The sequence below is a fragment of the Camelina sativa genome, chromosome 16 (genome assembly GCF_000633955.1).
Source record: "Camelina sativa cultivar DH55 chromosome 16, Cs, whole genome shotgun sequence".
Lineage (NCBI taxonomy): Eukaryota > Viridiplantae > Streptophyta > Magnoliopsida > Brassicales > Brassicaceae > Camelina > Camelina sativa.
In genome coordinates this window covers 14852350-14869752 of record NC_025700.1, presented here as the reverse complement: position 1 = coordinate 14869752, position 17403 = coordinate 14852350, and the positions used below count along the sequence as shown (strand labels likewise).

Here is a 17403-nt window from a genome sequence, read left to right as displayed (position 1 = left end):
GACTTAAATAGAAGATGAAACTGTTACAAATCGTGCTACAGTTTTTTTTTTTAACATGCTACAGTTTTTGTTGTGGAGTGCACAAATTTAGGGATTAGGTGTTTTTACTCTTTTTTTTTCTTAGTTGCACGATCATGTGTACATTTGTTTTAGATTTTTTTTAATTATAAATAAAATTTAGTCTGATTTGGCTTAATTTTATTGGATATGTGATTTGTGCTTTATATGATAATAGATTCGAATAAACACAACTATACAATGAACGGTTGTAACTTTATAACTTTTCGTGAAACACACAATTGGATTTTTCAACAGATTTTTTTTGGAAATTATCCAAAAGGTATGATTGAACAATACAAGCATTTATTCAGATTAATATTATATTTAGATTTGACGTTTGAGACATCCATTAGACTATTACCAATGGAGATGCTCTTACAAGCTCTAATTAGAATATTATATAATTTTATTTTTAACGTATATTACAGTTTTATATTGTTTGTTTGTTATATTTGCATCATTATTTTGTGAAATATGAAGTAGTAATTTTAATATTACAATTGTGAACAAATAAAAATTATTAATTTATCATATGTATAAATTTAGTTTTACCAACCCGCCAATGTAGAAATTAAAACACACATTTTTATTGATTGAGTAATATATCTTCATTTTAAAAAATTCAAATCACAACATATGCAGAAAAAATTCTGCATTTTATTAATCATATGTATTATATGAAAATTCCAAAAAAATTGTAAATAAAAAAAAATAAAGATGATAGGAGAATCATAATTTGAAATATTAACAAAATCTTCGAAATTTAGTTATTAAAAATAATTATATTTTGTACTTGGATAGAAAATCTTAGTTTTTGAAATTCTGATTGGTTTATATTTTTAAAAAAATATTTAGTAATTTTCGTCTATAATTTAGTAGAGAGAAAATATATTTTTTTATTTTTCTAGATTTTTTTATATTTGATTTATCAGTGTTTTTTATTTTTTTATTAATTATCTTTATTTAATTAATTAACTAAGCTTAATTAAATTTTTCTAGTGACAATTAAATGTAATTTTTTACACAGGTTAGTTTTATATTTGTACTTCCTAATTAATATTCAATTAATATAGTAGGATTTATTTATTACCAAAAATCCGAAAAGTTGACCGGACCCAGACCCAAAATGGGATACCCGACCGCTCACCTCAAGACTTAAGTTGGCGAGAGAACAAAACACAAAAGTTACGGTGCACATAAACCCAACCAATAAAAGCCCAGCCCAGGTTATTGTTTTATGAATGGATTTGTACGTTAGTAATTTGCTTCTCGCTCCCAACTCATCCTGGAAAATAAACAGGCGCTGTTTTCACCTTCCCCATGGCCAGTTCTAGCAAGGAATCGGCCACCAAAGTTAATTTATTTGGTTTGTTTTGTGTGGCTCTGAGCTCCTATTTAATGTTGTTATGCTTGGCGGAAGAGGATGTTGCTTTTAATTTTTCTATGTTTTTGCTTCTCTTTATTTATTAGGTAAGCGAAATCCTGAAGATGATTTGGAGACCAAACCGTTTCTGAAGAAACATAAGGAAATCTCTTATCAAACCGAGGAGGAGAAGCTAACCTAAGATGGTCACGGAATCCTCTTTTTCTTTGAGAATAAATATTCTTTACACTACTCGTGTATGTGTATGTAACAGGAGGAAGAGACAACCAATGGGTTTGCTGATCAGGTTGAAGAATTTTTTAAATATTGTACTGTTTGTTAGATACATATTGTTCAATTTTTCTATGTTTTTAAAAATCTTGAGACGAGGCTACTTTCTGTGTGGTTCCTTTTCTCCTCATGGTCAATAAAGCATTCTTGTGCTAACACACTTTGGCTGTTAAATTCAATCCAGGAACCTGCCGTAACAAAAAAGACGCTCTTTATTTGCGGTCTCCCTCCCCAAATTAAAATATCAGATATGTAAGTTAACATTTCCACTTTCCTTCCTCTTGTGGGAGCAAGTTAAGTTTTCCATGACTGATATTTTTGCTTCTCCGCTTTTACAACATCGATTTCTTCAAAAATGTTGTACAAGTTGTTCGTGTTCGACTCTCTGTAACCCGCAGGTGTCTTCATTTGTGCTATGGCCATGTTGAGCTTGCTTCTGTTAACGAAGCAAAGAAGGTAGAAGAGTCGTTTTCATAGTAATGATGAAGAAAGTTATATAACTTGTCCAGTACGATTGCTGGTTAAATCTTTTATCCTGTAGGCGCTGGAAAAGAAGAATGGTGAATATTTGCTCGGTTATCAGATAAAACTCTTTGCCGTTAAAAAACCTTCAATCCGTCCACTACCCAAGTAAATTGATTTTTTCAATGTTATTTCTTATGGCTAGAGTTTTGATACTGAAATATCACACAAGACTAACGCTTTTTATTTTTGTTAATTTAGGTATTGCATAGAACACACCCTTTGGTACGGGATTTAACTATTTGCCTCTTGAGTTTGTTTTCTGGAGCACGCACCTTGGGTGAAAATTAATTTTTGGTATACATGAAGAGATCACTGGGTTTTTTTTTTTCTTAAAAAATTCAGCTACAAAGACTACCTTGGACGAGAAAGCCTTCCTATAGAAGAAGATGAGACACCTCCCGATTTTGTTGAGGTACGCACATGTTCTTAGTATCTTCAAAATATGCTACTAGTTTCTGAAGATACTCATTCTTCAGCTGAGGTCACTTTGTTTTTTTTAAGTCCTTTTCTCCTTCACAGTTGTACTAACACACTTGGGTGTTAAATTCAGGAAGTACTCTTTGTTGCCAATCTCTCTCCCCAAACCAAAATCTCAGATATGTAAGTGGCACCTTAATTGATTGAACTTCCACTTTGCTTCTCGGAGCAAGTTTTCCATTACTGATATTTCTTCCTCCACTTTTACAGCCAAGACTTCTTCGAAGATGTTGCAGTTGTTGTTAGTGTTCGACTTATTGTTAACCACGAGGGCAAGCATGTGGGCTATGCCTTTGTTGACTTCGCTTCTTCTAACGAAGCAAAGAAGGTGGGAGTAGTACTTTTGTAGTAATGATATAAAAACGTATTTAACTAGTAATGATGAAAAATATTTTTTTACTTATGATGAAGTAGTTATTTAAAGGCACGATTGCTGATCAAATATTCTATACGCTGTAGGCGCTTGAAAAGAAGAATGGTGAATATTTGCATGATCACAAGATTTTTCTTGAAGTGGCTAAGACACCTCCATACCCTCCACGACCCAAGTAAATTGTTTTTTCCATGTTATGGAGATTCTGGCTGTGACTTATTATTGCTAGAGTTTTGATACCATTACAGAATAGTAACGCTAATATTTTTTTGGTAATTAGGTACAACCTTGCAGAGAAGCTTTGGTAAGGGATTTAAAACTATTTGCTTTTTTGAGTTATGTTATCAGCTGACGTTTTTGGTATACATGGAGTGATCACTATAGGGTTTTTGATATTTCAGCTACGAAGACCACCTTCGACGACAAAACCTTCTGATAGAAGAAGATGATGAGACAATGGAAGTATTTGACAAAACTCCCAATTTTGTTGAGGTACCTGTTCTTATTATCTTCTTTAGTACATGTCTAGACATCTTCGACATTTAATAACAGAACTGTTGCCACAAATTCGGAAGTTGTCTTATTCTGGGGATGAATCTGCTTTTTGTTGTTATGCAATTTAAGTCTTTTCTCCTTTAGAGTCATACCACTAACACACTTGGCTGTTAAATTCAGGCAGTTGCTGTAAGAAAAAAGACACTCTGTCTCCGGTCTCTCTTGCGAAGCTGAAATATCAGATATGCAAGTAGCACCATTAATTTTGTTTTCCTTTCGTTCTTGGATCGAGTTTTTCATGACTAATATTTTATCCTCCATTTTTACAGCATCAATTTCTTCAAAGATGTTGGACAAGTTTTTTGTCTTCGACTTATTGTAGACTACACGGGCAACCATGTAGGCGATGGCTTTGTTGATTTTCTTCTGCTAACGAAGCAGAGAAGGTGAGAGTAGTTTACAGTAATGATTGAAAATAGATGAAAAATATTAGTCATGTGAAAAGTAGTGTATACTTATATGATACACTAGTATTCATTTGAAAGTACGATTGCTGATTAAATCTGTGATACTGTAGGCACTGGAAAAGAAGAATGGTGAATATTTGCACGAACATAAGATTAATCTTGACGCGGCTAAAAATGCTCCATACCCTCCACGACCCGAGTAAATTGGTTTTCTTTGTTATGAAGATTTGTTTCTCTAACTTATTGCTAGAGTTGTTTTGATGCCGTTACAGAAGACTGACTAACGCTATTTAATTTTGCTAATTAGGTATTGCATAGATCACAAGGTTTGGTAAGGGATTTAACTCTTTGCATCTTGAGTTCGTTGTTATCAAGAGTGCCCATTGGTGGAAGTTTTTGGTTTACATGGAAAGATTTATTTTTGATATTCCAGGTATGAAGACTACCTTCGACAAGAAAACCTCCTGATAGTGGAAGATGATGAGGCAGTGGAAGGGTTTGATGAAATTCTCAATTATATTGAGGTACATTTATATCTTGGTCAGAAGAAATGTGTAGCATTTAATAACCCAACTGTTTCCTCAAAGTTGAAAGATGATTTATATTCTGGGTATGCAATTTAAATTCAGGAAGTTGCTGCGAGTAGAAAGACCCTCTTTATTGGCAATATCCCTTCCGATACTAGTATACCAAAGATGTAAGTAGCACCTTTAATTTCCTCTTTCGTTCTTGAGTCATGTTTTTCATTGTCTAATATTTTATTCTCCATTTTTACAGCCTCCGTTTCTTCAAAGATGTTGGACGAGTTCTTCTTCTTCGACTTATTGTAGACCACAGGGGTCAGCGTGTGGGCTGTGGCTTTGTTGAGTTTGCTTCTGCTAACGAAGCAGAGAAGGTGAGAGTAGTTTATAGTAAAGAAGACATATTGAAAGTATGATTGCTGATTAAATATTTTATGCTGTAGGCTCTGGAAAAGAAGATTAACCGTCAGTTTTGTCTAGACGTGGCTGAGATAGCTCCATACCCGCTCCGACCCAAGTAAACTGATTTTCCATATGAAAATTTGTTTCTCTAACTTATTGCTATAGTTTTCATGTCATCACAAAAGGTTTATGCTTTTTTTTTTTTTTAATGTTATTTAGGTACAACCTTGCAGAGAAACTTTGGTGAGGGATTCTAGTACTAGTTGCCTTTTGAGTTTTGTTATCAAGGTAGAAGGCGAGATGACAAGGGTTTTTGATGTTCCAGGTCGAAGGTAGAAAGCCTTCTGATAGAAGAGGAAGAGGAAGAAGAATATGTGGAGACCAAGCCTATGATGGGCGGAGTCTGCTGTAACAAGGTTATCTTCTCGTACGACGACTGATAGAAGAAGAACAATCTGTTTCCGTTTTTCTTATTTTGTTTGTTAAGTTTTTGTTTTAACGTACGTAAAAATATGGTTAAATTATGAACGGTCTGTTGTTAAATTATTAGGGTAACCCCAATGGAATGGAGGGTTATATTTTTGGGCCTCTTAAAATTGTTAATTAATATATTATGTACTCTTAGTTGAATAAGAAGTTTGGGAATTTTAATTAAAATTTTCCCCTTCAATGGTGGTGGGTTTTAATTTTGTGTCTCTTAATTTGATTTTTTTTTTTTTTAATATTCAGAACTACATTTCATATTTAGAATAATACCACAATTAAAACAATACCACAATCAAAGTCAAAATCCTTTCTTTCATATTCAGAATTACATTTCAAAACTCAAGAGAGTGAGAGAGACAAAACCTTAAGTTGAGTTCTCCTATTCTGAAACCAGAACTTGATTTGTCTATGAGCCAAACCCAATTCTCTGCTAAGTTGATTCCTCTGGTTCTCATGAGGATGAGGACACTCCTTGAAACTCCTACAAGTTCGATAATTCAACGATTACAAAACAGAACAAAGAAGTTGCTCCAAGAAACACAAAAAGAAAGATGATTGTAGTACGATTCAAGGCGTTGAATCTGTTGAGCGGTATGACGATGATAACGTTTCTTCATCCTAACAGATTCAGAGCCGTCGTGATGTTGGCTACCACCACCGTCACCGCCGCCGGGTGTTCGTAGATGAACCTAGGAGTGGAATGCTGCAGATCCCAGATTACAAGCTTCTTGTCTATTCCATCAATTGCAGCCAAAGGGATAGTTGCAGAGCTTGGTGAAAACTTCGCACATTCAACTGAATCCATGTGAGAAGTCAAAGAGCTTACAACCTGTTTGGTAAGATTACTCACAAGTTAGTTGATATGTCAAATAGATTTTAGAAGCACCCATTTCATCCAAGAAAATGGTAGATCCAAGGCAATGTAAATAGAAAACTTTCCAGAAAGAACATGTCTGAAATAAGTAGTAACACTTGATAATTGAAATGAAATATATCATGTGAAATTGGTAAGAGCATCAAACTAAAGTACAAACCTTTCCGGTGACTATATTGACAATGTGAACTGAACCGTCTTTTGAGCCACTGATAGCAAGACTTGAGTTCGAGTTAATGTCTAAGCATGTCAACCCTTCTGTATGATATGGATGACCTACACACAAAATAAGAGGTTAGCGTTTCACACCATTTAGACTCTCACTTATACAACATTCCAACACAACGTGTCATCTCTATCTTGATAGCAATTCGATTACACCACTACAAAAAATTGTGTATTGTTAGCATCGGAAAAACGCTATTGAACAATATCATAGCGTTTTAGTAAACGCTCTATCATCGCCCGTGATAATAGGTCTGACACATTAGATAGAGCTTTACAACATGCTATTGTGTTTCATCAAATATAGCATTTTTCTATGCAATCGTATATTCAATAATAGCAATTGTACTTTGCTAATAATTGTTACAGTAAATTTTATTGAAAATTAAAAGAGAAACATGCCATAAGTTTAAAATTTGGTTTTGGATAATTTGAAAATTAAAAGAGAAACATGCCATAAGTTTATAAAAGTTAATTTTTATTATATTTATATGAAACAGGGATACAAAATATCTATATTACAAAGTAAAAATACATAATTAAAATAAATTCAAACAACTCTTGTATTTAAACTTGTAAATTTTCCACACTCTTGAAACTTCTTTGATGTCATTACGTAATCAGCTTCAACCTGCAACAAAATAACACAAACACATGAAGAACAAAGAAGCATTAATAATCTAAATTTATAGAAAATAATATAGCAAAGTGATATGCTTTTAAAGAGCATGTTTTGAGTACCTCGGGTGAGTTGAGCCTTGAGTCCTTTAAGCCACCTACTGCCCCAGTAATTTATGAACACATTAAAAATTAAAAAGTCTGAAGATACAAGAGACTAAGGTAAATATATACTACTAACACGTACCATGGAGTTTGTAGTTACTCCGACATAACCAGCTTTACAAGTCTCAACCACAATAGCTGACATTTCATCTAAGAAACCCACCAAAGAAAAAACAATCTTGCACATAAGAACTCAAGAATTCTCAAAAGATGAAACAAAATAGCAGTTCAAAGGTTTTAAAGAGAAACACACATCCACTGTACATAAATATACAATGAATTAAAAGGGAGGAGAGTTTCTCTGTCGACTGTCGCACATAGCACAACACCCTTTCATAATATATGAACAAATCAAATCTAGAACCACTCTTAAAAGCTGTTCACTCTCCACGATTTCAAGCATAAGCAACCAAACACGGAATCAACAAAACTAAGATAATTCACAGATTTCACAAAACCATTAAACAAACACATGACTTGAAATTAAAACCTATCGAAACCTACAACAAATAAGAGAACACAATTCAATCACTGATCAACCAACCCTTAAGAATCAAAACTGAGATGAACAAGATTAATTATAGATAGAAACACTCCCCAAACAGATCTAGAAACCATGATTTTGATTTGATAACTTTGAATCGCTAGCGTGGTTAAGAGGAGATCCGACGAACCTGTGGCGAGTGATGTGGTTGTGTGGTCTTGAAAGATCCGCCCACTCTCGTAATTTGGAGACTCTCCTTTCGCGTTACTCCCAAATTCCAGATTATTGGTGAACCCTAAATCAAAATCTCAAACACCAAGAAGAATTAAGGACAAACTCACTGCCTAAGATGTGGAAACGGCAACAGATCTAAGAAAAGATGATGGAGCCATGGAGGCAACACGGACAAAGACGACGGGGACAGAGGAAGAATCCGAGAAGCGATGTTTCTGGATTCGGATCTGAGGAATTGGAGAAGAAGGACTCGGAGGAGATTCAGATGATGATATGGCTGGAGTGTGTGAATCCGAGATCTGAAGCGGGATTGTTGTGCTAGGGACGAGAACAAGAATTAATGGGAAGATAAAGAGACTCTGTGTTGGTTTTTTTTTTTCTCTTAAAGAGACTGTATGTTGAAAGAAGGAGATAAGATTATGTATTTGTGTGCGTCGTTTAAGTGTTTAGGTCAAATTTTTTATCTTTTTTAAACTTATTTTTACTTTTTTTTGGACGGATAACTTAAGTTTGGAGAAAATTTTCATTAAAATTTGGACGAACAACCAAATTTTATTATTCATAGCGTTTATTTTAGAAACGCCATAAAAAAATAGACGTAAACCAACCATAGCATAAACACATAAAACGCTATACTAAAGTGCTATCAATACTCGTTTTTCTTGTAGTGCACTTATCTTGAATGCAACCCTCGCTAGCAAGAACAGTCTCAACAAAACATTAACTGATTAGGCTAATCAAGCATCTTACAGAATTAGGCTTATCAATCATCTTCCAATCGTCATCTGCACAAATTTGTCTATCCAAACGAATTCTATCAACTAGAGGAAACAAAATCGCACAACATAGGCACTACATCGGCTCAAACTAAACTAAGAAGAGGTAACAAGATCAATGATAAAGCTCAATTCAAAGCCGAATAACAAAGTAAACATTGGTTAATCAAATCCTCTCAATAAACTAACCTATACTGACTCGGCGTGATCACCCAAGTTCTTATACTCCGAATTCGCTTTCGTTCTGCTTCATAGCCATGCTTCTTCTACCGCGGATTTGAGAGAAGAAGAAGAAGAGAAATCTGTCTATTAATTTATTGTTTATTAATTAACAGATTAATAGAAGAATTTTTTTTTAATGTTCGATCGATTTTTGTCTTCCTCTTCCTCTCCCTCTCTCTGTCTCTCTCTCTCGATCGAAGTCGCGAAGATGTTGGGGTCGGAAGATATTTTTGATGCTCGATTGATTTTTTTTTCTTTCTCTTCCCCTCCCTCTCTCTCTCGATTGAACTCGGAGGAGATTGAATTCGGATATTGCCCATCTCGGCTTTTTGATTCCGGTGAGGTTTTCGATTTCTAATCTCCTCATTCGAATCTTTTCTTTGTTTTTGGTGTAAATTGTTTCGAAACATTGGATTGTCGTGCATATGATTCTCTATTTTTATCGGTGTTTGTGTGATATAGTTTTGAACTTTCGAATTGGGTTTGGTGATGGTGGCTTGAAGGTGTTTCATGCTTGTTCTTTTCACAATTGGCTGAATCCCAAACTGTGAACTCACAATTTCAGAAATGCAATCGGTTGTGTTTGTTTGTTTTTTTTTCATTGTTGTGTATTGGAATTATGTCTTGAAATTGCTTACCGAGAGTAATAGGTTCACCTCCTGAGTGAGCGTCATACCTGTTTTGTTTGAAACATGGTTTAGTCAGATACCATTCTGAAGTCTTTGTGCTATTCAATTGGCTATGATGTCTGCGTGATATTTTGACTTACCGCTTGGTACCAACAGCATCAATCTCATCTATGAAGACTATTGATGGTGAAAGGTGTTCTGTTCAAAAGTGTGGAGCTAAACTTAAAAGATTCGGTTTTACTTTAAGAAACGTAAAAATGAATCTTTGTGTGACTCTTATGCTGCAGGATGCTTTGTCTCCAAAAGAAATTGATCCTGCAAGAGAAGCACTGCAAAATGGCTGATCTTGTACTCTGCTTGGGTACCAGGTAATCAATGACTAAGAACTTTCATGTTTGTTTCCTTAACACTTTGATCATTTAGCCAAGCACATCAGAAATGTTTAAACAGTGGGAAGTTAATTTGTCATGCTGAATTGCTGATGCTATTCTTGCAAAGGCAGCCGATGTTTTGCGGAGACGTCAGGAAGAAGAGAAAAGCTCTGTAATTCTGGTTGCAACTATTGGTGTAATCTATAGGTGGTATAAGACATCTTCACATCTGCTGCAATATTAGCTTTGAGAGGTTTGGGTTAGAGGAACGGTTGCAGCGAAGACAGGAGAGTTCGCTGCCAGTGTCAATGACCATGGATATGTTTGAGGAGGAGTGTCGACGGTGAGAGTAACGGTGAGAGTGACGTTGTGGTGGAAATGGAGTTTGTCGGTGGGTCGATGATCCGTTGGAATTATTCGGGTCTTTAGAGGCAAAACAAGTGTTTGAGATGAAGAAGAAGAGAACAGGATGAGAAGTTTTTCAGTGATGGCTTTGACTGATATTTTTCACTCTAGTTCATGTTATTCTCCTAAGGTTTGGTTTCTAAATTGCATCGATTTCTTTTTCTATTTATGAATATATTCATGTGATTTACTTGTCGGTATGTTATTTCATGTTTGGATGATGTTTTTATCGATGAGAGTGATGGCTTTGATGGAAACGCTTCTTCTCTGTGCTACGTATTCATGGGTTTCGTTCTTCCTCTTCACAATTCTTTTACTCTCTTTTTTTGTTCCTTACATTCCTTTCTTCTTCTTCTTCTTCTTCTTGCAGGTGTTTTGGAAGCAACTATGATCGGATCATTGCTTCTTCTTCTTCAGGCTAAGTTTTTAGGATTTCTCACAGGTTCCTTGTGATTGTGGTTTTTCATCTACTTTCTTCTATGTCTATGTTATCTCCTTGGTGGTTTTTCTCTTTTCCTTGGAGATATGATCAGTTTTGCTTCCCCTTTTCTCTTTTTGTCTTGCGGATTTTGTGATCTGCATTTTTTCAATGGTTTAAAAGCTAATCACTTCTGTTTGGGATCAGTCAAAGCCATCACTGATCAATCGTAGATGAAAATGAGAACAGGATGAGAAGTTTTTTATATTATTGTAAGTTTGTGTGTTTCTTGCAAAACAAAACTGAGTATAAACATTTATAAACATATATCTGGAATGCAATAATTTCTTATTCTACTTTAAATTTTTTATTTTCAAAAACAAAAAAAAAAAAAATTCAAATTAAGAGACTCAAAGTTAAAACTTACCATTGGAAGGCAAAATTTTAGTTAGGATTCCCAAAGTTCTTATCCTACTAAAAGTACAAAATATAGTAATTAAAAATTTTAAGAGCTCCAAAAAATATAACTTCCATTGTGGTGCCCTTATAAAAGCTCCTTACAAGTTGCTTAAGTATTAAAACAAATTAAATATAATAGTCACAGATTAATTTTGCAGGATCGATGGTTTACATAAGATATTTTGCATTCATTTAGAAAATTGAGTGTGTCAAGGTGTGATTGGCTGGCGAGAAAAAAAGATTTTTNTTTTTTTTTTTTTTTTTTGTTATTGCTCGTTCCCCTCGTCTCTCTCTCTCTCTCAAAGCACGGCGAATGAAGACTACTGAAGAGTGTGTTTCAGGGGATCAGATCATCCTCAACCTCCCAAAGAATCAACTTTTAACAGGGGAATTAGGGTTTTTAATTTCGAAGATGAGTGCCAAAACTTCTTCTGTCTTGATCAGATTGTTGTCCGTATTTCCATCACTTTTTCTTTTCTTTATTGTTCGATTTTGTTAGAATCAAACAATCGATTTTTCAATTCGTTTCAGGTTCCAGGTAATGTTTGTTCTTGATTTGGCAAACATGACAATAAAGCTCGGCAGTGGCCTCCGTCAGGTTTCATCAAATATCTCTGCCATGAGTATAGGTGGCAAATTAAGTTACTCCAAGCCTAATAAGTATTGGGTCGAAAGTTCTCATAAACGGGTGAGCTCACTTCATTATGAGATGATGATTCAGTCTTTGCCTTTTTGGTTTGAGCTTGTTGTGGATTGTTTTGTCTCTGCACGGTTGGTTCTGTTTTGTTGATTATCTGTGTAAAGTCTCAATTATGTGTGGCCCATAATGGTAAATTTGTAGTAAATGGGTATAGCATGCTCAAGTGAGTGAAAAGGCGCTACAAATCATGTGTACCATCATGGTTTTCACATCTTGTCTGAGTTTAAGGTTCTGTTTATGTAATGAGTTTGAGATTCTGTTCTTGTTTAAGTTTGAGTCTTTCCTCATGTCAAAAGAGTTGGATACAGTGCAATTCAGTTGATTGGTATCCCAGCGCACAAAGATTGATGAAGCGCATGGTAAGTATTTCTTGTCTCTCTTCTCTCTATGTACTATATAACCTTTGATTTAAAAATTTAGTTGATGAAGCACATGGTAAACATACTCTAAATCTATATACAGGCCTAGGACTTCTTGTCTTTTTGGACATCGTGCATTCTTATGCAGCCGCTGATCAGATGGTTGGGCTCACCGTTTTTGTCTAGAAGGAAAGTATCTTTCACTTTTTTAGTTTATGAATCTGATGTTGTTGCAATTGGCTTTTGTATGTATATTACAGAGTATCAAGCTGATGGTTACCAATTTCACTCGCTTGCTTCAATTATTTACACGCACAATGGTTTTGCTTCTTTTAACAACGATTTGGACGAGTAAGACGTCTTTATTCTTTAGATGCTATGCTTTTGTATAATTTGGATTTTGGTGACAGTGGGTGAAATTGTTGATGTCTGTCTTGTGCAGCAGCTATTGCAATCATTATGTTGACTGAGATACTTTGATGTACCTCATTTTGGCCAATGAAATTCTGCACGTTCTACAGCTGTTGCAAGTGTTAGTTAGTAAAATTACTTAAGTGAAATATCAATGTGTTTTTCAAATATGATGTATATAGATAAAAAGGTGTGTGAGAGAGTAACATGTAATGAGTTTAAGGTTCTGTTTGTGTATTACATTTTTTTTTTAAGAATCCCAAATTTAACAACCATCAATGGACTCATGATATTTTAAAGTTTCTTAATAAGTTCTTAATCTAAGTTTTTTTTCAAAATTAATAATAAAATATGTTTTAGGCAACTTTGCTTAAATTCAATGAGATCAAAGACTTCCGATTGGTTAGAGACATCATCACTTACCTTGTTTGGAACAACCAACCTTTTTATATATTTCAAAAGGACTTGAGATCAGTGATAATTGTGTGTGTCTCCGATCGGTGAAAAAGTGATGATTCAAAGGACTCATATATATTTGCAGGTAACTAGAAACGAGATGAATTAGCTCGAGATTTGATTAAATCGATTGATTAAAAATAGCCAGTTAAGGCTTTAGTATAGATGATAGCAGTAGAGAGAGAGTACAGATTGCAGCAAGTCACCAAACAAATAATAAATCATATTACAACACACTAGACAGAGACATAATCCAACAAAAAATCATATTACAACACACTAGACACTTACACAGACAAAGAAAAGAGAGGTTGTGAGAGATCATAAAGAGGAGGACCAAAAGCTCCAAGTGAGCCCGAATTGTAGTTTCCCACATCAGGATTCATCAGTAGTTCAGGCGGAATCATCGGCACAGATTGCCGCCCTTGGTTCATCAAACCTAATGGGATTTGCGCGACATTCCCGTTCTCATGGTTAAGCAGAAACATAGAAAACTGGTTTGGTTGTTGTTGTTGTTGTGGAAGCAGATATTGATTGATCGTATTCCTAGTACTACTACTCGGTCCTTGATTCATGTTCCTCTGTTTCTGAACTTCAACAAGATCCCGGAACCTATCTTGTAATCTGGTTAGGTTACGTTCCAAAGACTGAACCAGTCCCGTGAGTTGCTCACCCGAGTAATTATCAAACCTAGGGTCCCAAACTGGAAACTTGGATACACGTCTCGGTCTCACCAGTTTCTTCTTCTTGTTGGAATTTGCGAGAGACCGGTCAAGATCAACGCTTCGTTTGCGTCGTTTCGTCTCGCTCAATGCAACGTACCTTCGAGCGATGGCTTCGACCTTGTCCCTCTCTTCTGAATATGTCTTAAGCGCTCCATCGGCTCCGTAACAGATCACGCAAACTTCGATTGCACATAGCACAGAAAGCTCGCGAGCTTTCTTAAACACAGTAGCTTGTCTTTTCATTAAGCTTGTAGCTCTCTGAATCTGATGAGAAGAAGAAGAACTAGCAGGTTTCGTTGTTTTCATCGTAAGAATTAGAAGAATTAACAGAATTAGGTTTTCGTTGTTTCCTTTCTTTAAACTTCGGATATTACAACATATATATAGAACATATAAATAAAGCCTCGGCCCAATATGCAGGCCCAAAGTTAAGATTAGAAAAACAAAAAAAAAAAACCATGATGATGTGTTCGTAACCACACGCGCGTTTATCGAATCTGAGAACACACATCTGGTTCAGTTATAAACCAAACCTACTCCAAACTTTCTAACAATAGCGATGCATGATCCAAATAAATGTGACACTATTTACTAAAAATTAGGCTTACAAATCTTGTTTTTTACTCGTTTTTTCACCTGTACAGACTATTCTTAAGAGCTGGGTCTGCCTCTCAACATGAATTACATAAATAGATAGGCACAATTATATATATATGTATACCCTCTGTGGCTCTCATCGCAAACACATGACTGGTTTCGAATTGAACTTCCATATAAAGAATTGAATATAACTTCTCTTTCCCAGCAATGAGAGAGAGTATAATATCAAAGTCTTTCTTCAGCTGCTTCTCTTCATTGCAACTTCCACCAAACTTCTTCTTTTGTACCACATAAGCTTCTTCTTTTCTCTTGCCTTGAATGCGAAATGCATATTCAGATTCTCTGTTCTTCCGGTTCATTTTTCCTTGAGCAAAGAGTTGTCTACTGATGCAGCACGAGCTGCTTGGAACTGCATAGCGTACTTCCTTTGAAGCTCTCTTAGTTTGTCCATCAATTCTTGGAACGACGGTCTACACTGCGGTTCACTGCACAGATATCTCAACTCACATTAGCTGCTGCTACATTTACTTTATAACATATTTATCAAACGCAACTGTGAATGACTTTAATAGCGTGTATCAGCTAACAGTTTGGATAAATCTGTAAAAGCGAATCACTATTTCTTGATGATTATGTTCAGATCTACAACTTTAAGTAACCAACTAACTGCCTATAGTGGTGTCGGTTGAAAGAAAAACTATACAAGATCTAAAATGACACAAGACTCACACCAATCATTGTACCAAACTATAGCCTTCCTATGGGGCCATAAAAATGTGGAAAAATTTCAACACAAAAAAAGCATAAACCTTGAAGTCTTTACACTCGCTAATAAAGCCTTGAACAGACTAACTATATCACTATATGTGTTTGAGACCCATGGAAATTGAAGGATCGAATTGCGGAGTAAATATCTTATCAAACTTTTGTTTACTCAAGAGTTCCTAAACAGTAATCAATTATTCCAAAGTTTTACTTTTACCTAATAAGAATCCAAACTCGATTAATTCCAAATTCAAGGGTTTGCAACATTCCTACATTCGTAGTTTTCCTATTTTCTATGTTCATTCATGATGCAAAAAATGAGGTTTAGTTCATTTACTGCAGAAAAGCAGAGCGTGACATATTACAGATTTTTGTTTTTATGAATACCAGGATTTGGTGCCTCCTATATGCAACCACTATTGAAGACCGAAGCGTAAGTGAGGCTACTTGTCTCTAGCAAGGTATTCATAATGTTTAAAATATGTTAGTTGTACCTATGCCAGCAGCTTTCCATTAAAGAAATCCACTGAGGGTCAACGTCCTTTGGAACTTCCAGCCTCTGGTTCATGAACCCCACTGCTCCAATCACCTGCAAGTTTCTCAATAGACTTCTCTTCATATTTGTTTTACTGTGTGAGTGTAATATATACAAGAACAAAGAGGAGACAGTAAAAAGCAAGCTTTCTTCAGCAGAACTCATGTTTAGCATGTTGCAAAACAACCTTTGAGTTGACCAGAAATATCATCAACTCACTTAACTTGCACATTTTATAGGTAGTTTTACTATAGTAAGATAATTTACTCTACTGTTTTCCATTGGTACTAAAATAGCCAAAATGAGTAGTCAACTTACTTAAACTATGTACATCTTTCTTTATATGGTTGATGGAAACTAAATGCATATTAGAGACCAATTAGCTGTAGTATTTTGTGACGTTAATATTCTTCTTACTAATATGGCCTTGTATATCTTCTGAGTACGATATGGCTAAGTTTTGGATTTCCCTAATCTACTTTTCATTCGGAGACGATGTTGACATATTTCCTTTAAGTGGAAACTATACCTGCATAGCATTTAGATTTTCCCATGGGATCTTCTCTGTTACAAGCTCCCATAGTACTACTCCAAAGCTATAAACATCGGACCTGCCATTTACAGAGTAGGAAGAGCATCGTTAGAGTTGAAAGCTAGATCAAACAACAAGCAAAGGAAGTTAATCAAGCAAGGAAAAAGAGATTATACTTTTCATCAGCAGCCTCATTCCGAAGAACTTCTGGTGCCATCCATTGCGGCTGCAGAACAGATAAAAAACAATGAAATACATTGTGAGAAATTGATTTCATAGAAAGAAAAAAATGGGAATCAGTTCAGTAAGAGCCTATGTAAAGTACCGTTCCCCTTCCGTTTGTAGTGAGATACGTCTCATGCTTGATGCGAGAAAGACCAAAGTCAGCAACCTGTTAGAGTTGCGCGTTAAGTTAACTATGACAAACACGCTTTTTACCTTAAACCTATTTTCTGGTTTATTCACAAAGGCGAATCATTATCAAAAGCTTCATTTCGGAGTATAGTTGTATGCTTTTACATTTTACTTTAAAGTCTAATTATCAGACGATTGTTTACATACAAGATACAACTCAAGTTCTGACTTCTGACACAAGGGAATTATTAACCCTAACAACATTATTTTATTGACCTAGACTACTATATCAACTCATCTCACGAAGAAAATTAATCAAACTAGTTGTTTTAATTGGGGACATTCAAATCCAGTTCACCCACCAAACTCATGTCACCTGCTAAACCTGGTGAGAGTAGACAGTATTTTGTTTTTCTTGTTTTTAGCTCCATCAGAAGTACTATAGGTATAAGTATAACGTTACTGATTGCCCCAATTAAGGGAAACTATATGACTTCAACAATGGAAACAATACCTTCACGGTCCAGTTTCGATCAACCAGTAGGTTTGACGACTTCAGGTCACGGTGAATGATGGGTGGACTACAGTGGTGAAGATAATTCATGCCACGAGCCTGTGGGAAAGAC

The 17403-nt window shown here is 35.2% G+C and overlaps 2 protein-coding genes and 2 long non-coding RNA genes across 11 annotated transcripts; 1 reads left to right on the top strand and 3 right to left on the bottom strand.

Annotated features, from left to right (window-relative positions):
• On the bottom strand, nucleotides 7120-8478 carry LOC104750604. Its single transcript, XR_761679.2, has 4 exons — nucleotides 8017-8478; nucleotides 7425-7492; nucleotides 7301-7335; nucleotides 7120-7190 (listed from the first exon to the last, which is right to left on the bottom strand). It is a non-coding gene; the product is annotated as an uncharacterized LOC104750604 (long non-coding RNA).
• Nucleotides 8735-13113, top strand: LOC104750602. 8 transcript variants are annotated; one of them, XR_002035656.1, is made up of 7 exons: nucleotides 8735-9396; nucleotides 9975-10055; nucleotides 10186-10739; nucleotides 10834-12399; nucleotides 12503-12561; nucleotides 12660-12750; nucleotides 12842-13113. It is a non-coding gene; the product is annotated as an uncharacterized LOC104750602 (long non-coding RNA). The 8 variants fall into 8 exon arrangements; XR_002035655.1 differs by having other exon boundaries at nucleotides 10186-10749; XR_002035653.1 differs by having other exon boundaries at nucleotides 10186-11790; nucleotides 11872-12399.
• LOC104753675 (agamous-like MADS-box protein AGL103) lies at nucleotides 13550-14322 on the bottom strand. The gene has a single exon (XM_010475894.2). The coding sequence runs from the start codon at nucleotides 14295-14297 to the stop codon at nucleotides 13554-13556; it is 744 nt and encodes a 247-aa protein (XP_010474196.1). The 5' UTR covers nucleotides 14298-14322; the 3' UTR covers nucleotides 13550-13553.
• LOC104750601 (serine/threonine-protein kinase CTR1-like) lies at nucleotides 14556-17384 on the bottom strand. Its single transcript, XM_010472421.1, has 6 exons — nucleotides 17292-17384; nucleotides 16749-16814; nucleotides 16600-16649; nucleotides 16421-16502; nucleotides 15851-15945; nucleotides 14556-15076 (listed from the first exon to the last, which is right to left on the bottom strand). The coding sequence occupies exons 1-6, from the start codon at nucleotides 17379-17381 to the stop codon at nucleotides 14947-14949; spliced, it is 513 nt and encodes a 170-aa protein (XP_010470723.1). The 5' UTR covers nucleotides 17382-17384; the 3' UTR covers nucleotides 14556-14946.

Excerpts from the sequence above, each read along its gene's own strand:
- LOC104750601 (XM_010472421.1), bottom strand. The coding sequence starts at position 17,381 with ATGAATTATCTTCACCACTGTAGTCCACCCATCATTCACCGTGACCTG. Across the intron at positions 16,815-17,291 it reads ATCGAAACTGGACCGTGAAG|GTTGCTGACTTTGGTCTTTC; the intron begins GTATTGTTTCCA and ends CAACTCTAACAG. Across the intron at positions 16,650-16,748 it reads CTACAAACGGAAGGGGAACG|CCGCAATGGATGGCACCAGA; the intron begins GTACTTTACATA and ends TCTGTTCTGCAG.
- LOC104753675 (XM_010475894.2), bottom strand. The coding sequence starts at position 14,297 with ATGAAAACAACGAAACCTGCTAGTTCTTCTTCTTCTCATCAGATTCAG.